The 19,838-nt window shown below is 47.8% G+C and overlaps 1 protein-coding gene across 5 annotated transcripts in view; it reads left to right on the plus strand.

Annotated features, from left to right (window-relative positions):
• Positions 1-15,730, plus strand: part of SLC41A3 (solute carrier family 41 member 3) — a 23,828-nt gene extending 8,098 nt beyond the window's left edge. For 4 of the 5 annotated variants that reach the window (XM_026052673.1, XM_026052676.1, XM_026052675.1 and 1 more), the window contains 9 exons: positions 3,284-3,391; positions 4,065-4,136; positions 4,915-5,059; positions 6,637-6,783; positions 9,591-9,735; positions 10,297-10,376; positions 12,084-12,218; positions 12,643-12,791; positions 15,059-15,730. In XM_026052673.1, coding sequence (XP_025908458.1) covers positions 3,284-3,391; positions 4,065-4,136; positions 4,915-5,059; positions 6,637-6,783; positions 9,591-9,735; positions 10,297-10,376; positions 12,084-12,218; positions 12,643-12,791; positions 15,059-15,244 — 1,167 coding nt within the window. In that variant the 3' untranslated portion in view covers positions 15,245-15,730. Of the gene's footprint in view, positions 1-222; positions 389-3,283; positions 3,392-4,064; positions 4,137-4,914; positions 5,060-6,636; positions 6,784-9,590; positions 9,736-10,296; positions 10,377-12,083; positions 12,219-12,642; positions 12,792-15,058 lie in introns of those variants that run through there. The other variant, XM_026052678.1, reaches the window with a different exon arrangement.
• The last annotated feature ends 4,108 nt before the right edge of the window (positions 15,731-19,838 follow it).

Below are 19,838 nucleotides of genomic sequence, written 5' to 3' on the forward strand. Positions count from 1 at the left end.
TTTTTTTTTTTTTTTTTTTTTTTTTTATGGTTTATTTATTTGATGGGTTGGGTTTTTTTGACCTGATGCCTGATATCTTAAGACTTATAGTGGTGTTGATGAGGTTTCATACCACCGCTACTAGAGGCTTTTCTAGGAGTCTGTAATTTACCCTTTTTGCAGGGAATGGTCTGACTGAGGAATGTTTTTCAACTATTTCCAGTCCCTGCAATACGTCCTTAGGAAACTCTGTGTCTGCCTTTGCCAGGGAGATATGGAAGCTCAGAAGTGGTATCTGGAGTGGACGTGTGAGTTCAGTGGCTCTGCTCAGAAACGCAGTGCCCTGAGCTCGGAGTCCGGCTGGCTCCGTTGTTCGCAGGGCTGATACTGTGACGAAGATGAGAACAAGGTAGAAATTGTTTCTTGCTGTCCCTTTAAACTTTACAGGACTTCAGAATTGTTTCTCAGTGTGCCCAGTGATGAAATCAATGCTTTTCTAAGTTACTCTTAAAAAAAAAAAATTAAACAAATCAAGGAGAAATCTGTCCAGACAGGTTGATATCAAAGACACGCTGATGGGTGTCTCACACCATCACATAAGGATGCCCAAAGAACTGGCTATGCAGGACCCAGAGCTTGGCAAAATCTTGCTTGGTACTTCTACCTCTGCTGCCGTGCTCCTTGGCTGGCTGCTTGATCCGGATTCCAGCCTGGCTGGCATTGCTGGGGAGACACCAACCTTGCAGTGTTTGGCCTTGCTTTACTGTAAGGTTGGGAATGGTGGTGAAGTTTGAAGATCAGGTTTCGAAGCAGAGAATTCAGGAAGAAATCAGCACTTCTGCACCACCGCAGTTGAGCATGGTCCAAGAAAAAGCCACAGACACAAGCTGTTCCCTATCCCTTCTTGATAAAAACCTGTGACGTGGTTAGCATTGAAAGGGATTTTGGAGTGGCTGGTGTTTCATGGTCCAAGATCTTTTCATTTTTCTGTTGAGTTGCTAAGGACAATGGGTCTGCAGATTTTAGCTGCTGTCCCAGGAGGATGGATGCCCTGGAATAGGAAACAGAGAAGATGTCTCGGGTTCTGAGGACATCTATTTGCTCTGTATTTGTGCAGTTGCTGTTATAGTGGAGAATGGAGTCCTGGCTACTGTGGTATAAATCACTTTGAATCTGTTCTTGGACTAGACTAATGAGCCTTTAACAGAAACATTTGAATCAGTGATTTTGGGTTTTTTAGCACAATTGTTTGATTGTTATTACTTACTAAAGCCTTTCAGTTTAATTGTATGTAAGACAGAGTTTCAAGACTCACATGCTAACCTTAGGCTTGGATTGCCTGAAACCTGTAAAATTTATACATAAATTCAGGGATTAAAGCTCACATTGGTCTGACAAAGTGACATTTTCCAAAGGTGACCTACATAGAAAATATAAACAGTTGGGCTTGTCTCTTGCTTTTTATTTATATGTCTCTTCATGTGCAACATACGCAAGGTCACGTGTGTCAATGTCTCTGCATTTATTTATTTTAAATGTTTGGGTTATTTATATTGTGACTATGAAGCCTGTTTTTTCTCCTGCTTCTTCTGCAGGTGTCAAGTTTGTGTTCAGAACTTTCTGTATTCTAACTAAGGAGATAGAAGAAAAGGGGCTTTGAATCTTTAAGGAAAATATTCTCGATGGTAGTTTTTCTCTTATTAACAAATTCAAGCAAAACTGCAGTGTGACAAGAAAGGGGACTACTGTAGTCTTGTGTGTTATTTATTTGACAGTAAGTAGCTTTTAGCCTTAGGGAGCATGTCCTTTTCCAGGTCACGATTGCCAGAAGTGCCTTTTTGCATTGATAGTAATAGCTGCTCTTCCCTGGTTGTAATCCAGAAGGAAGCTGTGAAGCCTTCCCAGCGGACTGCCGCATCCCCAGGTTCCCACGGCTTCACACGGCACAGGCAGAGCAGAGCACGGAGCCGTTAATACCTGTATGTATTTCACAACAGGCAGTGGTCTGAATGTTTCCACATCTTTAGAGCCTGTCCCACCTGGTGGGATTTCCAGCTTTGTCCAGGCCCGAGTGACCTGGCGAATGTCGACAGGGATCTGTCCTTCAGTTTGCCCCCAGCACCAGAATTAGGGACCCCCATGTGAAACTAGCCAGGGACAAATGAAGAGGAGGGGATCCCTCATGCAACGTGTAGCTAAGCTATAGAAATGTTTGTTGCAGGGTGACAAGTTGGAGAGGAGATTGGACAAGTGGTTGAAAGAAGCCCTTCAGACACTACAAAATGCACAGAAACTAATCCAGCTCTTACCCTGTTGCAGACAGTTGCAGGCTGCAAATTACTTAGGAGACTTATCCCATATACTTGTCCTATATGCAAATTATTCTTTTATACATCTCAATTTGGCCATTCTTGGAGGTAAGGATGGGACAGGTGGACCTTTAGTCTGCCTCATTGCAGTTGTCCTTATGTTTGTACATTCTGCTTTTGGACATTGGGCTAGTTGGTTTTCATTCCATATCCTACAGGGGATGATTCATGAGTTATCTTCCCGGGCACTATATGGTAGATAAATTATGTGTGTTAATCAGCAGTTACTTCAGGTTTCAGATCATTTCCAGTGCAACTGATTCAAGGATTATTTATAGTTCAGTTTCAGAGGAGCAATAATAATCAAAATGATGCAGCTCTGGCTTGTGGACTGTCTTAATTCCAGATCCTTATTCCAGCTGTTCTGAGAGCATGCTTGTTAACGGAAAGGCTAATGAACTGAACATGGAAAAGCAATGAGAAAGTCTTCCCTCCCACTCCCAACCTTAGATACTTGCTTTTGGCTCAGCACTTAGTTACAGATTTGGATTAGATTTGTTTTTGTTAAACGCTTTCCAGGTCTTCGTATGCACTCTTCTGAGTCTGCATAGCCATAGGTGTTGCAATTACCTATCGTTAGTACAGGATATGGAAAGCTCATTGTATTTCATTTCCTAATTAGTTTTCATGTTGTTCTTCACTAATGCAAGGGCTACATACTGATTTGTGACCTGCCAAAATCTCCTGCCTCAGCAAGAAGATTCCTACCCCTTTAGGCTACTGCTTTGCTGTGTGTGAGATCAAAACGAAGGTTATGAACTAAAAATTGCTTCTTTGACTCCCAAAATGCCACCAGCTCTGAGCCAGCATCCACCCCCTTGTGCATCGTGTGCACCTGTAGAGCATGGGGTGAGATGGGAACCCATTTCCCTCTGAAATAACAGTATTGGACTGGACAGCATCACAAACTACCCTGTTTTCTTTCTTCCTTCTAGCACTGGGATGTGTTTCAGACAATTACGGAAGTTTTTATCCTGGTTCCTGCGCTGGTTGGTCTAAAGGGTAATCTTGAAATGACGCTGGCGTCCAGACTCTCTACTGCTGTGAGTATTATTGAGGTCGGGGGGGAGGGATTAGCAGGACCTGTCAACAGAATCTGCTTTCATATAACACACAATGTGTTTGAGACATCCTCCCTCCTGCTAAGTAAAAGCAAGTGATGTCTGAATATTAAAATAATGGTTTTGCCCTCATTTTGTAACTGGAACAGAGAATTTTTGTCAGCTCCTGGAAGGTGAAGTAGTCCCTGCTGATATCTGGGGCCCTGTGACAGACACATGAATGAGATAAAGCAAGGGCTCCTCAGCCCTCAACCACGGCGTTGGGTTGCCCTTTCTGTGCTTATTGAGGCTTGAGCAACCTACGGCTTTTCTTCCCAGCCATCTCACCTTGGGTCGAGTGGCCTCAGGCTTCTTGGGATCTGTGATAGCTTTTGTCACAAGCTTTGATCTGGATTTGATCCTTCGGTGGGATTCCCAGTCTCTCTATTTGGGAGAACTCTGGACTTGCCAGAGCTTTTAGGATGAGCTGAGCTGGAGCACAGCTGGATCCCTGCGAAGAGTAAAGTGTGGGGAAAATGGGAAGATGCTGACCTGATCTCCCCTCTCTCTGGCTTTAGCAGTTCCTTCCCAAAGAGACCCAAGAAAGCTGCCTTGCTACCCTCAGCAATAGCCTGTACCATGGGTAGGTGTTCAGATTGTCTCTCTTGGCTCCTAGGCTAACACCGGACAGATGGATGATACCCAGAAGCAGTGGAAATTGGCCACCTGCAATTTAGCCCTGATCCAGGTGAGTCGCTTCAGGTGGGAGAGAAAGAAGGTCCTGTCCTCTGGCTGTGCTGCAGCCTGACGGTATCTGTGCCCAGCGGTGCCGGATTCCGAGCTGTTGATTTGGGGCAGCGTGTTCTCAACAGAGCAAAGTAGAGCGCAGGACTTGACCAGCAAAGCTCCCTGTAGCCCTGGAGCTTGTAGCTTAGCTGTGAAACAGATCTAGATATTCTTTGCCTTTGAGCACAACCTGAAAAAGCTCTCTTCTTTGCAGAGAGCACTGTGGCACTCTATTTCACAACATTCCCTAGATAATACCTGTCATTTACTGGCAACGTTGGGGAAGGAGCTTTGGATAGCAGGGGAGAGATGGGAGAAATGTGGTTCTTTCTGCTTGTTAAAATCCAGTGACTAGCCTGGAGGTAGCACATGGTAAGGCCACAGGGCTTGTGTCATGCGTCTGCTCTCCCTTATCTCCCTCCACAGCTTTCAGCTTGCTAAGAGTGCCGTTGATGAGGATCCCATTTTTGTATTGACCAGCAGTATTCTTCTGCTCATGGACGCAACGTCCTCTGCTAAATGTTATCTGCCCTCGGCAGGCCTCCCGAGTCTTCTCTAGACTTTGTCAGAATTTTGTTTTGAGTGGAGCCTTCCAGTGACGCTGCTTAAATCCTTACTAAAGCAGCATCTCTGTGGGGCTTTGACTTCCAAGCTGTGCAGTAGCTCTTCAGGTGCGCAGAGCTAGGGCTGCCCATGAGGAGATGTGGGTGGTTGCTCACCAGGTGTCTTCTGGCCGCCAGGTCCAGGCCACGGTGGTGGGACTTCTGGCTGCTGTAGCTGCTGTGATCCTGGGAGCCATCTCCAAGGGCTCTGTGGAGCTAAGCCAGGCGGCTGTGCTGTGTGCCAGCAGCGTGACCACTGCCTTCATAGCTGCACTTTCTCTCGGTGAGTCATTTTGATTCCTCGGGTCAAATATGTGGCACTCGAATGTGCAAAAACCTTTCCTTTCTCACAGGGAACCCTACCCGACATCCCTTCAGTTTGGTCTAGGAAGGAAAGGGAGAAGGAAGGAAGGATGCAGGGAGCGTTAGCCCAGGATCCTGGGCTCCTCTCTGAATGCTGTATTTGCTTCTCTTCAAGGTTCTGTTGTGAGTTGGGCTCTGCATCTGCAGCAGCTTTCAAAATGTCCCATGTTATCTGGCAGACACAAAAAATGCCACCCACTTTGGGGTGGAGGGACACACTTTCTCCAGTCAGCTTGGGTTGCACATTAGCTACAGTGGCCTTTTCCTAGAGGAAATCACACTAACACCATGCATAAAGCAAGGTGAGAGTCTTTGCTCGTCAGCAGACGACACTGGACCACATTCAAGATGGGTTTGAGTCACCCAGTGCCCTGCAGAGCAATTGGGGCTGGCTCTGAGCCAGGCGATCCTCTTCCCTGGCTGTCCGTGTCTGCAAGGAAAATGCCTGGGATGGATGGATAGGAGCATCTTTGAGCCAGCTGAAGTCGATCAGTTTGTAGGCCTGCCATGGGAGGGCAGCAGGATTCCCTGAATAGAGAAGAAAGAACTGGCAGAACTTTCTGCAGACAGTTTTTTATGTGAAAGGGATACGCTAGAGCAAGTGTATATCCTTAAAGCTGGAGTCAAAGGGTGAAAATCATGGGATGAAGCAAGCAATTGTCAAAAGAGAAAAAACACCAACTTGGCTTTCATTAAAAAGCTTTTTTCCACAGTCCTTTGACATATCTAATGGCTGAGGGATTCCTACATGTTCCCCAGTGTTTTAGGTCTGTGCTCATTAACTTAGTTGGAGAAGCAAAGCTTTCTTCCTCTTCTGTAAACCTGAAAAGCAGCTGAATTTTACCAGCTGCAGCTTAGATCACAGTAGAAGAGGGATGATACCCTCTGATTCTGTAGATGCTCATGCATCAACATGTAAATTAAACATGTAAATTAAACAGGTAAATTAAAGTAGCCCCAAGGACTCTAGGCCTCAAAGGATTATTCTGATAGCTGGGCTGAACAACTAATTCAGCTTTTATTTAAAGAAGCTCTTTGCTGCTTGGTTGTGCAAACTCATAAAATAGTAGAGTAATATGGAAAATATCCTTGTGTTTTGAAATCCAGAGCAGGGGACGACACCAGGATGCTGGTGCCTGCCTGCTGTGTGCTTATCTATGAATGTGCTTCGTGCCTCAGCCTGTTTGAAGCCAGGAAAGATTAGGCTGCTCAGGAGGGGAGCGTCCACTTTTGGGCTGTCTGTTGGTATCTCCTTTCATTCCTGGAATTTGTTTGTCTGCCTCTGGGCCTGTGGTGAAGTTCATAAGGGCAGAGTCGTGCCCTTGGTGAAAGCAAGAGGATGAGTTCGTGGGGATGTCCAGTCTCCAGCTTCAGCCGCTGGGGACAACCTGGTCTTTGCTTCTCCTAGACCCCATGGCCCTTTGGGAACCTAAACAGTAACTCCAGGGCAAATTGCAGCAGGATGATTCTCTGATGCCTGCTCTGTTTCTCCTCTAGGTCTGGTGATGATTGGCGTGATCATCGGGGCAAGGAAAGTTGGGATCAATCCAGACAACGTTGCCACTCCCATAGCAGCGAGCCTTGGAGACTTGATCACCCTTTCCCTGCTGGCAGGAATCAGCAGTACACTCTTCAAATACATAGGTACAACGGGCAGCAGGGATTCATAGCCCAGCAAGCAAGGGATGAATCTGTGCGAAATAATTGCAGGGCACTTACCCGTTTCTGGGATGTTTCACAGTGTGAGCTGGCATCCCGCTAAGATGGGAAAGTAACCACAAAGATTTTCTCCTGGCTCTCCTTCAGTAGCAAACTGGAAGGCTGAGCCTAAGAAATATAAGTGGGATTTGTCAAAGAAAGGGCAAGAGCATATTGTGCATTGCTTTGGAGCAGAAGGTTGACATATGTGACACTGGGATTCTGCTCCTGCATCTGCTGGTAATCCAGCAAAACTATTTTGTGTGGGGGGTAATAACAGGGCTGGCATTTATGACACAGGCTACCTCTGCATTTTGGCATCTGTTCAATATTCTGCTACCTTTATTGTGGTTGAACAAGATGATATTTTCTTCTGGGAGTGAGGGAGACAGTTGTGTATTGCTTCATCCTCACGGGACTGTAGGTAGGAGTTGTGCCCGTGGAGTCAGCCGTGCTGCTCCTTGGCAAAGGCTTTGGCACCTGCTCACTCTGGGAAGCTCAAAACATGCTGCAACTTGGTGTTTTAAGTTTAATTGTTGCTTGTAAAGTGCTGGGCTGTTTCCCCTGCGCCTAACCTCAAATACATACAGGAAAATAAAAAGATCCAGCAAACCTGATATCATTTGAAATGCAAACTGCTGCTCCACACTGAGAGCAGATTCAGCCGGGCAGCTGTTCCCGGTTTGCATAACTAGTTCCATATGCCAGCAAGGGAGGGAGCGAGGGAACGCACGTTGCAAGGAGAGGCCCAGGCATTGCTTCCTTCTCCCTGAGCCTCCAAGGTGTATTTTTTTCAATAGGCTTTTTCCATGACGCCTTTGCACCTGCCTCAGTAAAGTCAATGTGTCTTTCAGTAGCTTTGCCTCTGATAATATCTCCTGGGGAGTGCATGGCAGAACAACGTGATAACCTCCTTACGGCCAGGGATACATTGGTGATATTTTTGGAGTCATTTAAATAGCTTTGGCCCCTTGAGAGGGAAAATGCCCACTCCACAGACAGCTGGTGATTGGGAGCATGAAGTGAATCGGATGAGGGGAAGGCACCATCAGTGGTGGTTGAAATTGAACCCTTTCCCTCCCCAGTGTGTAGCAAGGAGTGGTTTGTGCTTTGGTTAAAGGTAACAGCATCACCCACATCATGGGTGAATTCTCAGACCCTGGGGCACCAGAGCCACCTGTGTTTCACCACGGCAGGCAGGAGGGGCTCTTGGATGCTGAAATATTAGCTGGTGGATGCTGCTAAAATGCTTGAGAACAACAGTGGGACTTGAATTTAGGGTACCATGTGCAATCTGGGACAGCTTCTTTCCTTATGCATAGCACTCTTCTGCCAGCAAAGATTGTTAATTATTTAGAAATTAGCTGTGATACTTCCCATCCTGCATAGTGCAGAGGAGAATTGTGCTAAAAATTGCAGCTTGCTTTGGGTTCACAGAATCACAGAATATTCAAGGTAGGAAGGGACCTCTAGAGATCATGTAGTCCAACCTGCCCGATCAAGGGTTGCTCAGGGGTGCAGAGCCCAAAGCCAGTTCATCCCAGCAAGAGTCTTCTTATGGGCTTTGGTGAGCACTGGTGGACACCAGCGCAGAGCGTCTGCATCGTTGGAGAGGGAATTAGTTGCCTGAAACAAGAGCTGAGCTGGCGCAGGGGAGAGGAAGAGGGAGGAGATGCACTTGAGCAGCTGGTGCTCTCATGCAACGTGTTGGTTGTAAGTGACTCCAGGAGCTACAGAGCTCTGATAAAACAGTGACCATTTACATCCCAGAGGATGTAAATGCCAACTAAAGGCATTTACGTTTAGTTGGCATTTCAGTGCCAACTAAAGCCATATGCAAAGAATATGCATCTTTGTGTAAGAGCCCTTGATGCACGGAAGATACCATCAAATCAGTGCGAACTTATCCAGGTAGCCTGCGGCTCTGGCAATGTCATTTTGAGAAATGCACACTTGGAGCCTGCTTCATCTTCCAGATTACCTGCAAAGTCTCTGTTACAACCCGCTGGCTTTGGCCCGAACACAGAGACCAGATGGGGAGCTTTGTTGAAGAAGCAGCTTTATATCAAAAGGGCTGGCATCAACCCCATTGCCTGGAGGTGTTTCTTGTTGTTCTGAGTCATGTTTGTTGATTTTGTTTTAGTGCTGCACATTTCTTTATTTTTAAATTGACTCTAAAGGTCATTTCAAGGTTATACCCGAACTGAATGGAAAAAAGCACCTAATGGAAACATATGTAAGCCAGCACGAGAGAAACGCTGGATCTTAACTGGCTTGTACATGCAAAGAGCATTTGTCCCTGTAGGAGCAGGCCAGCTGTTCACCAGCCCTGCTAGCTCTCACTAAAAGCGCCTGTAATCAGTTGGAGCTGCTTTGGGTGACAATGCAGGGTGTTGCTGTGTTCAGTGTGGTATAGATTGCAGACAGGAGAGTTTCCCCTTTGCTCTGCTGTTCGGTTTGTACCCTGCAGCCAGAAAGCCTGTAGCTTTTTGTTTTGTTCAGCTGGAGATGGAATTAGAGACTTGCTCATTTGCAGGTAACATCCTCTAGATGTTTGCATTTGCAGGCAGCATCCTCTAGATTAAGTACAAGTTGTGGGGTGGGAATATCTTGGTTCACGCATTTCTTTTGTTCCCATCTCAATCTGAGCCAAAGCCTTGCTGCCATTTTTCCAGAAATGCGCAGTATAATTTTGGCAACCTTTGGAGCCAGAGGCAGTTAATTCAAGATTTCTTCTTTTTTTTTTCCACCAGACCTGAAATACCTTTCCCCTCTGATCTGCGCTGTCTTCATCATCCTGATCCCTCTCTGGGTTGCTATTGCCAAGCAAAGTCCTTCCCTGGCTGAAGTGCTCAAGTCCGGATGGCAGCCGGTCATCGTTGCAATGAGCATCAGCAGGTAACCCAGGAGGGAGCTCCCTCTGCGTCCACACACATGTGCTCACTGCAGCTACACCAAACAGGGATCAAATGACCACCACAGACAAGCGGTGGGGTTTCAGTCCTGTTTTTAGCCAGCTGTAAAGGGAGATTTGCAGGAGGGTAGAGCTGGGCAGTTCATTTCCCCATGGCACATTTTTCAGAGCAAGCTGAGATCTGAGAGAGAGTTCATCTGAGATAAATATGGTCATTCATAAAAATGTGATTTTGAGTTCTGCTGGTAAATCCTGTTCAGAGAAACTTTTGGGGAAGATGATAGAGCTTCCATGACTAATAGCATTTTTGCTCCAAGGTGGGGAAAGGGAACTTCCAGATCTTATCACGCCATTAACAAAAGAACGGGAGACTATCTAACAGTTGGAGCTGTTCTGTAGAAGGAGTTGGTTTCTGATGTAGAAAATAGTCCAGAATTGACCCCGGGGAAGAAGCCGTGCCCCATTGTGGGGGCTCTTTGCAGAATGGACTGGGTCCTAGGGAAGCGGGAGGGATTCACCCTCATTGCCCTGTCCTTTTTTAACAGCATCGGTGGGCTGATCCTGGACAAAACTGTAACTGACCCAAACTTTGAAGGCATGGCAGTTTTCACACCTGTGATTAATGGTAAGCTGGTGGGGGGTTATATGCATGCTTTTGTTTTTTTCGTTTGTTCCCCGTAGATTATTCCCTTTTACCCTTACACAGAAGTCTGGATTCAAGTCCCAGCTCCTATTGCCAGTTGTCCCCATTGCATCTTCTCTGCTTGTTCATATCTCAGAGCGTTGCTGAAGTGAAATAACAGGCAGGATTGAAAAATACTTGCAGAGTTATGGGAAAGGTTAACAGCATCTTGCGGTTATCTCTGATAGTTGTGATTACACCTTTGCTTTCGTGACATCAGATCTGCTAAGGATGTCACAATAATTCTATCTCCTGTTACTTTCCCCTCAGTTGCTGCAGCTCTGTAATCACCTTCTCTACAGATTGTTGATAGAGATTAGTATATACAGATGATAATAAGAATAAGTATATGGAGATTTTAGGTATGTGTGTATATCTCTGTATGTATAATCTTTTGTGTATACAAAGCCTCACAGTGGTTTGTTACACAGTATAAGCTGCTGGTGATTGGGGTGTTTGTTGAGGATGTCCTGGATTACTTCTCTGCTATTGCAGTGTTGTTGCAGGTTAGGCACATTCCCGAGGAATCCCCCATTCCTAGGAAAGGCTCGGCCTCTTGCCACCCTCAGAGCACAGTGTCCTGTGGCAGTGTCAGAGGGCGTCATCCAGCCCTAACCTTACAGGACCTGCGTAAAGCAGGCTGCTTTGCTGACAGGCTTTCCAGCACGCAGCCCAGGAACCTGGTTGGGAAAGAACGTCAGGAGTGACTTAGCTGAGCGCAGCCTGAGCCAGGTGCCGGTCTGCAGGGCGAGCTGTTTTGCAGGGCTGTGTCAGAGCTATTACCTGCACAGGCAGCTCTTCCCCTTGCATGGGCAGGGGAGTCCTGCACAGCATTTCAGAGAGCTGCTTTTAAACCCCCACTTTAGGCTGATTTGCTCTGTTTTAGTATCTTCGCTTTGATTCCACTCTGGCAATTCTCTCTTTTAATGAGAGAGCAATTCCCTCTGCAAGAGAGAGGGAAAACATGACAAGGCTGTAGGATCTGGATCCCTGTTATCTTATCCATGGCATTTCCAGACTGCACGCTCTGGGTGATGGAAGTTTGCCCCGGGGGTCATCAGCCGTCAGTTTTCTGCTGGAAAATACAGCAGCTCTTTCATGTTTGCTAGAATTAATCAGTCTGGAAGGAATTACCTTTTGGTTACCCAACATATTTGGAGTCTGGGGCGTTTTCATAAGATTCCTTCTCGCTTAACAAGTGTGTCAGGTGCCTTCAGACACAGACATGATCACTCTCCATGATGGTTTATTGTCCCTTAAAACAATAAGGGTTCTTTGATTGAGTAAATCTAAGAAGCAGCAGTGAGAGCAATAGCTGCTGTTGCTTTTGCTGCTTTCCCCAGGTGTTTGAGCCAGGTGTATTTACATCCTCTTCAGAGGCAGAATGGCCTGGAAACTGGGGCAGGGAAGAGGAGGAAAATATGTTTCCAGTAAAACAGTTAAAAGAAGGTGATTGCTGCAGCCTTCCTGGTTTTTATGAGCTGTTCTTGCTGAGTGAGTAGTGTCGTGTCACCATGACACTGTGCTATCAGGTTCTCTTACTCTCACTGTAAATGAATGCATATTCACCTGCCTTGGGTTAGGTTTTACACTGATGTGTCCTCTCCCAGTGAAGGCAACTTACAGGTTTGCTGTGTTTTCTCCTCATAGGCGTCGGAGGGAATCTGGTAGCCATCCAGGCCAGCCGTATTTCCACATTCCTGCACTTCTGGAGCATGCCTGGAGTTTTGCCCTATAAGATGAGGCAGAATTGGCCCAACCCATGTACCACGTTCTTCTCCTCAGGTAGATCTTGAATCCTAGCCTTGCAAATCTCAAGGCTTGTCATCATATGGCTTCTTTCTTAAGCCTGGTGGTCCAAAAACTAGGTGGAAATTTGAACTAGGTGTTGAAATTGGAATCTCAAATTTGATCTGATAGAAAGTCACTTTAACCATTGCCATGCTAGAGCTATCATCTAGTTGGGGCAGGGGGAGTTGGGTGAATTAATAGCCTTGCTGACAAATCGCTCCATCCTCAGCAATGGATTAACCTAAACATCAGCAAAACTGGCTGTGGCTGTGTTGTATTTTATAGATTGCAGGTTGCCGTTGATTTTTCCCTGCAAGTTTGGGGGCTACTGTGGAGCACCCTGCAAACTGAGGGAGCAGCTTGGAGCCGGGCACAGGAGAGCATCCGTGATTGATGCTCTTGTCTGTATCCTCTGCAGAGGTGAATTCCAAGTCAGCCCGAGTCCTGTTCTTCCTCGTCATCCCAGGACACCTTGTGTTCCTCTACACCATCCATCTGCTGCAGGGAGGCCACACGTCTCTGTCCTTCGTCTTTGTGACACTTTATCTGACTGCTGCTTTGCTGCAGGTAAATCCCAGCCTCTTATCCATATGGAACTGCTTGGCCACCATGAAAACAAAGCAACCTCCAGGCTAAGCAGGAGCCATGGTAAAACTGCCAGCAATGACCCCCACTCAGGAGTGCTTTCTACCAGGTGTCTTTTGTCTTTGATAATACTTTACCCAAATTGTGAGGTTTCCCGCGTGACTGTCTTCATGGGTGAGGGAGGAATCCAAAACGTAAAGAGAAAAAAGTTACTGTTATTTGCTGAGCTGCTGTGTGAGTCTGCAGACATGCCCTTAGCAAGGAGGTTCCAGTTCTTGCTCCAGGTGGTACCTACCCTCTTTTGCCACACTGATGCAGTTGCATCAAGCATTTCTGCATGGTCTCTGGTGATCCCAGTAAAAGGCATTGGAGAGGATATAACCCCAGTCCACAGGTTTCCCCACTGATTTCAGAAACTAGTTTCCCAAATCATGGTGAAGAACTGGGGACCCTTGTGAACAGGACCATTCACATCAAAAACAATTTTCATTTCTGAAAATAAAAGTTCTGGGTAGCCAATGGGCAGTTCACACAGATTTTCCTGCCGGTGCCTCATGTCCCTTACGTTGTTCTGCTGCGCTGCAGATGTCCCTGTCTCGCTCACAAATGCCCACAGCTGTCACTTAAGCTCAGAGGCTCTGCTTTCACTTGCCCTTTTAAATTAGTGATTCATTAGTTTGCAGGGGGAGGTAGCTGGCTTCCCGCTTTGCCTTCTGAGCAGCCTTGTGTCCGGGTGAATTCCTTGCATGTGTAAACAATCCGGTTTTCCTGACCTTTGTACAACCCTACGCCTAGCACTCGCAGTCGAAGCTGAAAAGGAAAATATTTATTCTTCTCTTTATGCATCGAGGTAACTCCTCAAGCAGAGCCAAGCAGGAAAGTACAGGGTAAGTGACAGGATAAACAGCAGGATCCCAGCCACGCTGCCGACCCCGAAACATGCCCGTGGAGGCCGGCAGAGAAGAATATGCTCAGCCTGACTCTTTCTTCACCCTACATTATAATTTATAAATCAAGTCTCAAAGAATGGGAGGGGACGGTTTGGGTCAGACGAAGGGAACCCAAAGTGAATCATCCCCATGACAGAGCCCTGCAATGGACTGGGCTTAGCTGGTCTAGAGGAGAGAGACTGGGGAAAATCTCATAGTAGTCTTTAAATTAAACTACCCAGTTTCTGTAGGGAAGGAAGAGATAACATTTTCTGTTTAGTCACCAGGGATGAAATAAGAAATCATGAGTTTCAAATGAAAAAAAAAAAAAGTAGTTTAAAGATCTTGGGGAAAAATAAAAGTGGCAAAAAAAATTAAACCACAGAACTAATTAATTGCCTGGCATGTGGCTTCCCCATTTTGGGGGTTGTATGGCATAGGTTAATCAGTGTAGCATAGGTTAATCAAAGCACTTTTGGGAAGTGCTTAAACGTATTTGATCCTGCCCTGAAGCAGAGCGGTGCTCTATATATATATCCTCTTGAGTTTCTATCTAGCTGTGGTTTCTGTGATTCTGCTATTTAATTTGCTTCCTTCCTCTGTCCTTTTCCCTCTTCCCCGCCACCCCTTCCAGGTTGCTGTTTTCACCTTTAGAAATGGCACCTCTGTCTGGTTCCTCTGGAGCTGTGTCGCCCAGGGAGGGACTGCAGCTATGGAGTGCCCCGTTCTTGCTCCTTCCATAATTCAATTAACCAGAGGTCTTTAATCTTTAACAGAAGTGTTTTTTTTTTCCTCCATCTGTTTATCAGGATCAGGAGTGTAACAGGAATTCAAAGAAATCGCAATTTAAGAAGTGTTGAAGTGAAGAGAAAAAAAAGTGGTTATTCTCTTTAACATGTCAGTGCTGCTTGGAGTAATTTTGATATAAAAACTCCAGTGGTCCACTGAGACTTTTAGAAAAGACAAAGCAGATAATGAATGAATTTCTAATGCGAGAAAAGAAGTCTGAAAAGAGAACCAAAATTGGCTCCAAGCCTATGCAAGGCAGTCCTGTTTGGGATGGAGTGAGTGGGAGCGCTGCTATTCACGGCGGTGGGAACGGGGACATCCCTTCCCAGCACAGAGTGGCTGCCGTTGTCTCCAGCCTCCCGTTTTTGGGCTGTGTGGTGCTTGGGAGCAGCTCAGGTGCAGTCTTTGTGTTGGGATGCTGCGTGGCTGGTGTCCAGGGGGTCCCGATGCTGTGGATGTGTGGGCTGTGTGTGCTGGGTCAGCTATCCTGGGGCCAACTCCACTGCAATCCTCTGTCTTGTGTCCCTTCAGGTGGGAATCCTGCTCTACGTGGCTGACATCATTGTGCGCCTCATGTGGAGGAAGGCCCTGGACCCGGATAACTTCTCCATCCCCTACCTCACCGCCCTGGGGGATCTCCTGGGCACGGGATTCCTGGCCGCCTGCTTCCGCCTCGTTTGGCTGCTCCGCGGCGCGGACATGAAGCTGGGCAACTGAGCGCACTGCTCCGCGTCCGTGCTTGAACATGGTGCTTTCCTTTGGGACAACAGGGTATTGTCGGCGAGAGCCGGGGCACCCGGCTGCCCTGGGCAGCCCCTCCTGCCCCGTGCCCGGCCTCGGCTCCGCGTCGTGCCTTACACCCCGAGGCACCGGCACCCGCACAGCCGGCCGGGCCAGGGGAGCGCCGCTTCTGGGAGCATTAAGGACACATATCATGAGCTTTTTGATGGGCTTTCGTCCCTTGCGTGGTGACAGCCGGCGAGGCTGGTGCGGAGCCACTGGATTCGGTCCTTCAAATGGATGGGACTTCTCCATCAGGCTCTGGCTTTCCATCAAGGGAAATATTTTCATACCTGCCCCCGTTTTCTATCCATCCCATCCGCGGGGGAGGAGAGCAGCCACCTCTTCAGGTTCATCTGCTGTCTGCGGTTCAGACACATGGGGTCTGACACAGCGAGCTCCTTGCTGGCCTGCGCCCAGCAGGAGGTTATTTAGGGCCACCACCTGCCTAAGCAGTGCCAAGCTGGATGGATCATGGTTTGGGGGTAGGAGGGCTGGGTTTGTTTTTACGGTTTATGAAACGTCCAGTAGCTAACAAGTTTATAGAAACACACAAATAAAGTGGTTAAAAAGTAATGCTGTAGATCTGGGGTTTTTTCTTACTGTGTTTCTGCCAGTTTCCAAGTCAAACGTGTCAGGCCAAACTTTTCACTTGCTTTTCACCCCCCCAGTTTTAAAAGAACTACTGTAAAATTGATGTTGCCTAACCAAGAAGAGCCTTTTGCAGCTTACACGTTTCAGGTTACATTTAAAACCCCTGTCCTCTCTTGCAGTCATGATCCGCTCATTGAAAATTTCTGTGTTACTGCCCTGATGGTCTAGAAGCTGCTTGTGCAGGAGGACCGTTGCTTGACAGCATGAAGGTTTGACACAGAAGTCCCCATGTCCCTGCTGCAGTGCAGCTATCACTTGTCTCTGGATGTGGCAGAGGCCTGTTGGGCCGTGCTGCCAAAGAGGCCAGTTCCCACCAAACCAGATAAGCTGTAGGCTCTTCTGGAGAATGGTCCCGAAGAGTCAAGAGTTGAATGAAACTGCTGAAAAATGCCACGGAGCCTCACCTTTAATAATCTGCTTTTCTGTGTAAAAACGGGATATCTAATAGCCCATCTTTGCGCCTGCTCCCTCCAAGGTCGTGGACTGGAGCCTGTGGATGTTGTTGCAGGGAAAGCCAACCTCCTCTTGCAGCGCTGCTTCCTGGGGCCCAGCACGGCGCTGCAGCAAACCCCTGGCACAGACGTGGTCCATGTGCTCTGCTGGAAACCTGCGACAGAGGACGCGAACGGGAACACGTAATGGGCGCCAGCTGTGTCCTACTTAGGGGCCTTGGCCGGGCCACCCTGAGCAGCAGCACACCTGGCCCGTGCTGGAGGTGTCCCGCTCCCCAGAGGTGCTGGGGCTCCACACGGCGTCTCCAAGACCCTTGATGATGTTTCTGCCCCGGCAAAGGCCCTGCAAGCGCCGCTGCGCGGGGCAAAGCGCTCGGAGGGAAGCTGGGCATCTGCACGGGCTTCAGCCTCAAAATTACTTCCAGGCTCCGGAGAAATGATATAACCAGAGGAAATGGTTTCAATAAAAGGGGATTTTTTTTCCCCTTTTTTTGTTTTTGTTTTTGTTTAAGGGCAACGAAAGGCTAGCTGCTTGGCCGTTTAACCTGTTTATTCTTTCTCCTTCCTTCTCTCTTCCCTTGTGCTGGCCAAGGGTAGCTGTAACTGCCAAGGAACAAGTGTTTCCTCACGGTTCCTCTGAGGAAACCACTGCTGGCCTTTGCGGGGAGCAGGGGACAGTGGGGACAGCGCCCTTTGCTCCCTGTGGTGCTGGACACCCCAGCAGCACCATCCACCTTCTCGCTGCTGCTCCCAGTCCTCATCCATGGAGAGGAAGCCAAAGCCCTGGGCAAGGGGGACATGAGTGTGTGTCTGGAGAAGCCATCCCTGATAGCAGCACCAGCCACTACTGTCACCACCGGTGACTTTTACTGCTTGTTCTATGAAAGCAGAAGAAGATGCAGGGTCCTTTTTATGGGTTTTGTTGTATTTGTTCCTCAGGCTCCTTAGCTAGCAGAATGCTTAAGGAGGAAGAGGTGGAAGAAGAGAGCTCCTTCCCCCTGATCTTGCGTCCTGGGCAGCTCATGCTGGGCTCAGCATTTGCCCTGGAATGAGCAATCCATCAAACCCTATGAGATCCCAGTCTGAATCTGACTTTGTTTTAATTTCTCTTGGTTGGGGTCAGCAAAATGTGAGTTGTTAGCAGAAGAACAACTGGTTGCTTTGGCTAACACGAAAAGAAGCACCGCTCTGGGCTGCGTGCTGCAACCTGGAGCTGTGCAGCCACCAGCAGCTGAGCACAACAGAAAGCGGGTGAAAACAAAGAGAAGATGTAAAAGGAAGAGATTTCCCTTTTTTTCACTTTCACCTTAAGACCTGCTGCTAAATCTTTGATCTGGGCTGCAGCACCAACAGTGAAGTTCGGACTGATGCTTGAGAGGAGCTGTTAGTTGTTTCCCCAGGAACCTAAATCTCAGGTTCATTTCTGTGTTTTGGGATGGGGATACTGGGAGGGAGTTGAAAGATTATTATCATTGTTATCATTGTTATCATTGTTATCATTTTAGCTTTGTTGCTTTGGGGACACACCAGAAAAGGCAAGCAAACTCCAAAGTGGACTCGGGTGAGTTCTCTTTGAGCTAAAACGCTGCTCTTCGGTCCCCCTTCTCTGCAAGGCTCCCCGCAGAGCAAAAGCGATGGGAACATCCCCTGGCCTGAGCAGCGATGGGAACAGGGGGTCCTGCCCAGGGGTGGTGCAGGAAGGATTTGCACACACGTACACAGAGTCTAAAACAGAGCTTTTCCAGAAGCGCTGCGCTCACCAGGGGCAGGTGAAGCGGCAGCCAGCAAACACAAGCAAGCCTGAAAAGCCTCCTTCAAGCGAAACGCCGCTTCCAAGGCGTACTTGAAACCACTTACATATTTTTTCCCCTCCACTGGCAGTCTATTTAATCCTCTAGCCGGTAAACAAGCCAATCTGCGGTGCACAGCACGCTCTGCAAGGAAGCCTCCCTATCACTGGAGCTCAGTTTTATTTCCCTGGCAGAAGAAACTGGGCGACTTTAAATGGGCCTCTAGGGAGAGGGCTGCAGCATGAAATACCTGCAGCACCAGCAAAACACCCGTTTTGTTCTGCCACAGAGAACAAGCCTCGCTGTGTGCAGGACTCGGAGGAAGGGGGCAGCTCATCATTAGCTGCTAAGCCAGGTCTGACCAGGGCTAAGCTCAATGCTCTGGTCCTGAAGGTATTTGTTCTTTTATGGTTGTGTGTGTGTAGGTATAGATATTGCATTGTACACACATAGAGACACAAATAAACTGAAGATAAGTATTACAATTTTATAAAAATATTCTATTATACGGTATAATATAATCATATATGCTATTTATTCATACATTATACAGATAATGCATTTATTGTCGCCTAGGCACGTATAAATATTACAATTATCTGCAATAGTTCTCTTTGTGTATTATAAACATTCTGTGTGCATGCACACACCTGTAAAAGTGACGCTATTCCTGTTTTGCATTCCCGGTGAGAAGCCCTGGCAGCTCCCAAGGTACCGGACAATTGAATCCCGGGGGTGATCCGACTTGCTTGAGGTGGTTTGCCCAGGTGCTGGGAGCCTGTGTGCCCCGGGAAGAGCCTCCCGGACACCAGCAGCCCCCGGGGAGCCTGGGGACTTCATTGCTGTGGCCCTCAGGGTGACAAGTTCCAGGTGGAACCAGGGGGCCACCAGTGGCGGGCTGCCCCCAGCCCCACCTCTGCTGCACGGTGGATGCTTGCTGCGACGCAGAAAGACGTGTGAGTGCTCTCTAACGAGGGAAGAACCATATTTTTAATATTATTAATATTTTTATAAACACCTGGGTGGGGGGGAAGTAAGGACTTAAAAATATTTGCAGGTTTAATCCTTGCCTCAGGCTGAGCTGTATGCAATTATTGCATCTAATGTGGATTTTCCTGCTTGCCTGTAGGTTCCTGCTACCCCACTGATACTTGCCCAAGCCAAATGCATTGCCCAAGTGCTGCTGCCAGCTTGAGCCCTGCAAAATAATAATAATATCCTAGTATATTTTAGAGCTGGCCTTGCTTTACCTAGGTATTTTTCCCTCATTAGAGCTGGCCTAGCTCTAGATCTAGGCTAGATTGACCTAGCAATCCTACCCTCTGGCAGGGAAAAGCGACGCAGCGAAACCAGTGCAAATCCGTGAGGAGCTACTGGAGGCCACGGACCCCAGAACTCCCAATCTTACGGGGAATTGAGAAGCCTGTAGTTGTGGTGGGTAGTCACACGGTGTCCTCCTAGCTCCACCTTGGGCTAGCCGTGTTTTCTCTGTGCCGGTCTGTGCACAGGGCCAGGCCGGGAAGGGCTGGAGGAGGCTCGGAGCCTCTCGGGAGCCTCCAGTCGGAGCACAGGCATCTGCTGCCTTGGGCTTGGCACGGGCAAAGCATTTCCGAGCACGGAAAGCTCCGTCCTGGC

Source organism: Nothoprocta perdicaria, unplaced genomic scaffold (assembly GCF_003342845.1).
Source record: "Nothoprocta perdicaria isolate Ctin4 unplaced genomic scaffold, notPer1 scaffold_9, whole genome shotgun sequence".
Classification (NCBI taxonomy): domain Eukaryota; kingdom Metazoa; phylum Chordata; class Aves; order Tinamiformes; family Tinamidae; genus Nothoprocta; species Nothoprocta perdicaria.